Source organism: Eurypyga helias, unplaced genomic scaffold, assembly GCF_000690775.1.
Source record: "Eurypyga helias isolate BGI_N326 unplaced genomic scaffold, ASM69077v1 scaffold9571, whole genome shotgun sequence".
Classification (NCBI taxonomy): domain Eukaryota; kingdom Metazoa; phylum Chordata; class Aves; order Eurypygiformes; family Eurypygidae; genus Eurypyga; species Eurypyga helias.
In genome coordinates, this window is record NW_010232738.1 from 1 (window position 1) to 5,956 (window position 5,956).

The following is a 5,956-nucleotide window of genomic DNA, read 5'->3' on the forward strand; positions in this document are numbered from 1 at the left end:
CTGCGGTGGTGGTCCCTCAGGCCACACCATCATCATCGGCTCTGGAGGGGGCAGTGGAGGGTCCTGCCAGTCTACACAGCAGAAATGCCCTATTGTCATCCCCAATATTGAGTCCCACCAGACCAAGCAGGTCTGCCACTGGCCCCCCAGCCACCAGAAGTAACAACCACAGGCAGCCTTGGCACTCATCAAGACCAGCCCTGCCACTGCCATGTCACCCTTTCCCTCCACACCTGACTGTCGTCGGCCTGTTTCTTCTCAACGTCTCTTCTAATCTCTTGATGTTACACCCTTTTGCTGAGAACGGACTTGTGACCTGCTGGTGGTGTTGGGATGACTTTGATAAGTCTCCTGCTTTTCCAAAGAACATATTTTATATCTAATCTCATCAAGACCAGCCCTGCCACTGCCATGTCACCCTTTCCCTCCACACCTGACTGTCGTCGGCCTGTTTCTTCTCAACGTCTCTTCTAATCTCTTGATGTTACACCCTTTTGCTGAGAACGGACTTGTGACCTGCTGGTGGTGTTGGGATGACTTTGATAAGTCTCCTGCTTTTCCAAAGAACATATTTTATATCTAATAAATGCAATGATATCTCTAAGCTGCCTTTTTTGGAGTTTGTGGGGGTTTTTTTGTTGTCAACTACCATCTTACGTTCTTGGAATCTCAAAGTCTATCTGATGAGATATTTCACTCCTCTCTGTAAAGACTATAATGGGTTTGATAGTGTATTGCTGTAGATACAGCTCTAAAGACACCTAGTTTATAACCCCAGAGAGTCTGCACCTTCATTTTCCCGCTGGGCTCCATGGTAGAGTAATAGCACTGTCTAAAACATTAAGCACCCACAGCATCCAACCATCCCTTTGGTGACTGTGCAGAGTACAGCCATACCAGCTCATGGCTGTAAGTTCTCTGAGGTACCATCACCCAATGGCCATGTCTGTGGAGCAACAAAGTGCTGCTGGGGGACATGACCAAGCCCATCATGCTCAGTCCTGAAGAGCAGGGATTGGGGTCGACCCTCAGGCACAGCTGTTGCTGCCCAGGGTGGCCGATACTGACATCCCCGTCCCTGCCATCCACCCCCTTCCCTCACAGCTTTGCAAACCTCAGAGCATCTCTACCCAGAGGGTAAACCTCACACATTGTCAGTCACATCAGCCCTGGGCCAGGCAGAAGGAAATAAAACCAGCAACAAATCCCTCAGGCATTTCAACACATTCCAAATCATGCCTCCAGGCCTTAAATCCCTCCTTGTCCTAGCAAGATTTTGAAATCTGCTTTGAAATGCCAAGGGCAGCACCATCACCCCTGTGCACTGCTTTCTGCCTGGTAGATGTGGCTTTTTCCCAAAGCTGGGTCTCACTGTCCCCATGGAAAAACTGCTCAGAGCTGCACAAACCATCCAGCCTGCAAGAGCTGTGCTGCAGGGCTGAGCCGGAGCACGCCAGGCTGCAGCGTGGGTGTCATGCCAGGCAGCACTACCACCATGGCCACAGCTCACATCCCCTTCAGCCCTCCAGACCAGTCTCCCTGGAGTCCCTGGTGCTTTCCAAGCCAGAGAGAGGACACAACACATGAAAATGCAGAAGGAAGGCATTTGGAGGAATAGTCCTTCATTAGAGGAGTAATCCAGCCACAGTGGGTTTAAGTGTTAGGACACTGACACCTCAACAATTCTCTCCAGAGCCCCTGAGCTTTCTCACAGCACCTTTAACACCCTTGAAAAATACCTGAGCCGGGCGCTTCACTTTTGACAAGCTTTTGGTTCATATCCTAACATCTTCCTCAGAAAATCTCCCACTGGAGCTAGCAGTGAGATGCTGGAAGGATCAACATGCCGTGTGGCCATCGGGTTATTTCTGAGCGCTTGCCTTCCCCCCTCCTGGGTACCCGCTGATCACACCTACCCTCACAGCAATGCCCCGGACCACTAGCACTGTCACATTGCTGAACCACACTCACTGATGTGTGGTTCAGCCCCTTCCCTGAGCAGGACCTGGCCACCACCACACTCTGCTCCACACTCACTAATCCTCTTGCTCCGATTTCCCCTACACCCATGCTCCCACACACCTCCCCCAGTGTCACCACCTCACTGGGGGCTGAAGCGGTCCTCCGTAGCTCAGGGCAGGAGCACAGGAATAGGGTCATTAAGCAGAAGTAGCAATTATTGCCGCATGCAACACAACAAGCAGCTTGAAGGAAAGATATTGATCAGATGTCATGAGTCAAACAAACACTGAAATCAGAGTTTGATTGGTAAATAAATCCTTGCCATTCCTTAGTGTGTCTCACTTCCCATATATGTTAAACGCCATATAAAAGTTCCTGTCTGTTAAAGCTCCTCGTTCAGTCGACTTTTATCTTCTAAATGTGTTTCCAATGGATGAGGAAGGTAAGTCTGCTCTTTTGTGAGACTTCATTATTTCATATTCATGGGAGATAGACTCATTTTAGACCTTGGCATGTGCTCACAGCAGTACCCACGCTGTCTGAGCATCCATAGCAAAGTTCTCGGAGTCTGTTATGTGCGGATCAGATCAATAGGAAGCAAGATGAAGTCAGGTCACTAGACTAGGAGCCATAGGACTGAGCAGGCTAAAAACCCAGATGAGTCCGTAGTGAGACCACGACATGGTGACTGCATAGTCTTTGCAGTTTTGAACGTGTTTGAAATGTGTGGACACATTTTTGATATTATTTAGTAATAAGCCTATGCTGTACTTCTTAATGGTTACATACCTCTATGGCTGTGCCAATTACCTTATGTAAAAGACCTTTGGGCATGCCAGACAATGATGGCAATAATACAGCAAGCAACATCATCTTGCAACAGTTTAAAAACAGAAGCAAGGATAATCCTTGCTGTTTTTATAGCTCTGTGGTTACAGTCATGAAGATGAGTGGGGAAAACCATGTCAGTTATTAGATGTTAAAAGAATATTCTCAGGTTTGGAAATAAACCCTGGAGATAAGAAAGAAAGAAGTTGTCCCAGTAAGGGTCAAAACAGTCTTGGATTTGGAGAAGAGCTAGGCAGTACTCATTTTTGAAGCCTGGCGCTGCCCCAGGACCTGGCAAGCCTTTTCTAACCACACTACGTGAAACCTGCCATGGTGCAAAAATGAAGCAAAATGGTGCAGGTTTGAGGTGTGGTGGGGTTTTTTTGGGGTTTTTTTTTTCCTCTTTCAGATTTTCCACTGTCTCCGGTTAAGATGTGCCCGGCGGAATAGGTGCTACAGCAATGAGATCTCCTCGCACCACACAAGATACTGCAGCAGCGGCGGGGGCTTCTCAAGCCTCCGGGGACATGGCTCCTTCTTCTGTGGTAGGGAAGGCTCAGTCATCTACAGCCGAGGAGCTTCACCCTGCCAGCCCATGCCAGCATCATCCACTTGCAGAGTTTCAGGGGGGTACAGATGTGGCGGTGATGGATCTGTTGTAATAACTGGTGACAGCGGGGGGACATCTGGCTGGGGCATGGCAGGGGGGACAGTCCCAGTCTACGGCACTGAGGGAGAAATAGGGTGCAGCAGTGAGGACTCAGGCCAGAACATCAGCATCATCTCAGGGCGTGGTGGAGGATCCAGCTGCCACAGTGGGAGCCTGGGCACCACTGAGGGTGGAGGCTCTGGATATGGATACGATGCATCACCGAGAGAAAAGGCCTTAACAACAGGCTGGGGCAGTGGTGGATCAGGGTACTGTAGTGGCGGATCGGGCTATGGCATCGGGCAATCCTCCCAGGCCATACAGCAGAAATGTCCTGTGGTCATTCCCAACATCAAGAACCACCAGAGCAAACAGACCAGCCACTGGCCTCCCATCCAGAAGAAGTGAGTGGCCCAGCAGCCACCCCTGCTCAAGCACAAGTGTTCTGGATATGCCACAATGCGGCTTTTCCCTGACCATGCCGTTACGGTCAGGGAGCTTTGTGTTCCTTGTGTTGGGCTGTGCTAGCAACATTGCTGCAAGCACTGATGGGAAAAGTGATTCATGCTTTGGTGATGGGAAAAGATTCTTCTCTCCATCTCCTTTTGCTCAGGAGTTGGAAAATAAAACTTCATAGTCAGAGGGTAATTCCAGTATCTGAATGATTTCTTTAATTTCTGGTTCCTTCACTCAAAATACAGATACTGAGGGAGTCTACTTCACAGCACAAAATCCATCTTCCAACATTTTTGACATATATTTAACAATGATAAACAAATGTAATATTTATTTTAATAGAATTAAAATACATCATTTTCAACAGCAAGAGAAGGTTCTTTATTTTGCTTTTTCTGAAGTCAGAGCTTCCCCCATGCTGTTCCCATCAAATGGAACTGCTGTGCCCTGCCGAGACCCTCTGCATGGGTATGAAGGCCGTACTCTGTGAGTTATGTTAAGGAGATAGACAAAACTCCCCGGTGATTTCCAACTGATTATTATTTACAGGGTGACCTTGGGAGTGCAAGGTTGTTTACTTGGAAGCAATTACACACCAGCCTCCTGTCTCAGAGAGATTGCATGTGATGTTGTAAGCAGGAACACGTAAACCTTATGCTTGCACCAGTGGATTGAGGCAACCCGAACAAGCTCATTTGCTTCCTGACAGTAACCTGCTTCATGACATTTTTTGATAGGATCAGACCCTAAATTAGGCACAAGGAGAAGATGGTTCCTCTGTGCTGTGCTGGTGGAGCAGTGTGTGGGAGGCTTGAATATTCAGTGCCGGGTTTTACGTGGCATTTGCCAAACATTTAGTGTTTATGTTGCTTTTTGACTCCTTCAAATATTGGTAATGAAGGGCCGAAACACCCATAGATCTGTGCCCATTTAAAAGAGAGTCAAAATCATATAATATTACATTCTAAAATATTTTTACCATTGATGCTTTCACCTGCCTCTGGGGATTTTGTCCCTTTCACCTAAATAAAAATTCAGAAAACTTTGGCCTGATGTTTGTAAAATACCACAACTTATAAAAACCAAAGTCCTTGGAGCTCTAACCCTGTATTTGGTGCCACAACATGTATGTTTCACTCTGTAAAATGCTGTGACTGTGGTTCAGGGAACATTACACAGGTGTTTGTTACCAGCCATATTAAATTCCACTCCAAAATTAGACAGCAATATCATTTATTTGCATCTGCCTATCTTTCTAAAATCTACCACTTCATTATTGGTTTCTGTTATTTTCCCTACTTCATCTGGTAGCATCAAAGGTAGCAAAAGAACTCAGAAAGCTCAAACAACTTCCAAGAGACTTCCAGAAAACCAATTAGAACCTGGAGTATTGAAAAACTTCTCGTCTATTTGACTGACCAAAAACTATCCCAAAATTTCAGTGTCCACCCCCCAAATAAAAGAAAACAGAAAACACTTTAAAATTCCATTTCATATTCTCTCTCCCACCTGGCTGGTTCTTCAAGGCTTGTATCAAAAAGCACTCCACAAGCTTAACCGAGCTAGATGATATAATAGTATGACAGACCCAGGGGAGAGGGAGGATGCTCTTGCATCCAGAGCTGCATCTCACTGCCCCTCTCTGCACACTGGAGCAGCTGCAGCTCACCTCCAGCATGAGGATGGGAGCAGGCAGGGGCTGGATTTTGCACGTGGGCACACTCATGTGCACTTGCACATGCAGATTTCCTTCCCTCTCATTGAGCAACAGAGGAAGAACGAGTCATCCTGCATGGCTGACGAACCATGATAATGCAGGAGTCTTGTCCACGAACGTGTTGGTGCTTGCCAAAGCCATGGGCCCTCTGCTTTGGCTGTTGGTAAACAGGCAGGCCGAATGGTAAACACGAATCTGGCTTCTGGATGAAAGTCAGGAACTGGCGCCTCTGGATAGAAACTAAAGAAACTGTTTAGAGATACCAAGTGGGAGACACCCGCTTGCTTCAGGTGTTTGGTTGAGCTCTGCCCAACAAAACGTTGTGACTCCCATGTTTGCAGAGG

The 5,956-nt window shown here is 47.3% G+C and overlaps 1 protein-coding gene across 1 annotated transcript; it reads left to right on the forward strand.

Annotated features, from left to right (window-relative positions):
• Window positions 1-3,199: 3,199 nt before the first annotated feature.
• LOC104516969 (loricrin-like) lies at window positions 3,200-3,847 on the forward strand (the record flags this gene model as incomplete). Its single annotated transcript, XM_010161492.1, has 1 exon — window positions 3,200-3,847. A coding segment is annotated over one exon (648 nt), but the record flags the coding sequence as incomplete, so codon positions are not given.
• Between the last annotated feature and the right edge of the window lie 2,109 nt (window positions 3,848-5,956).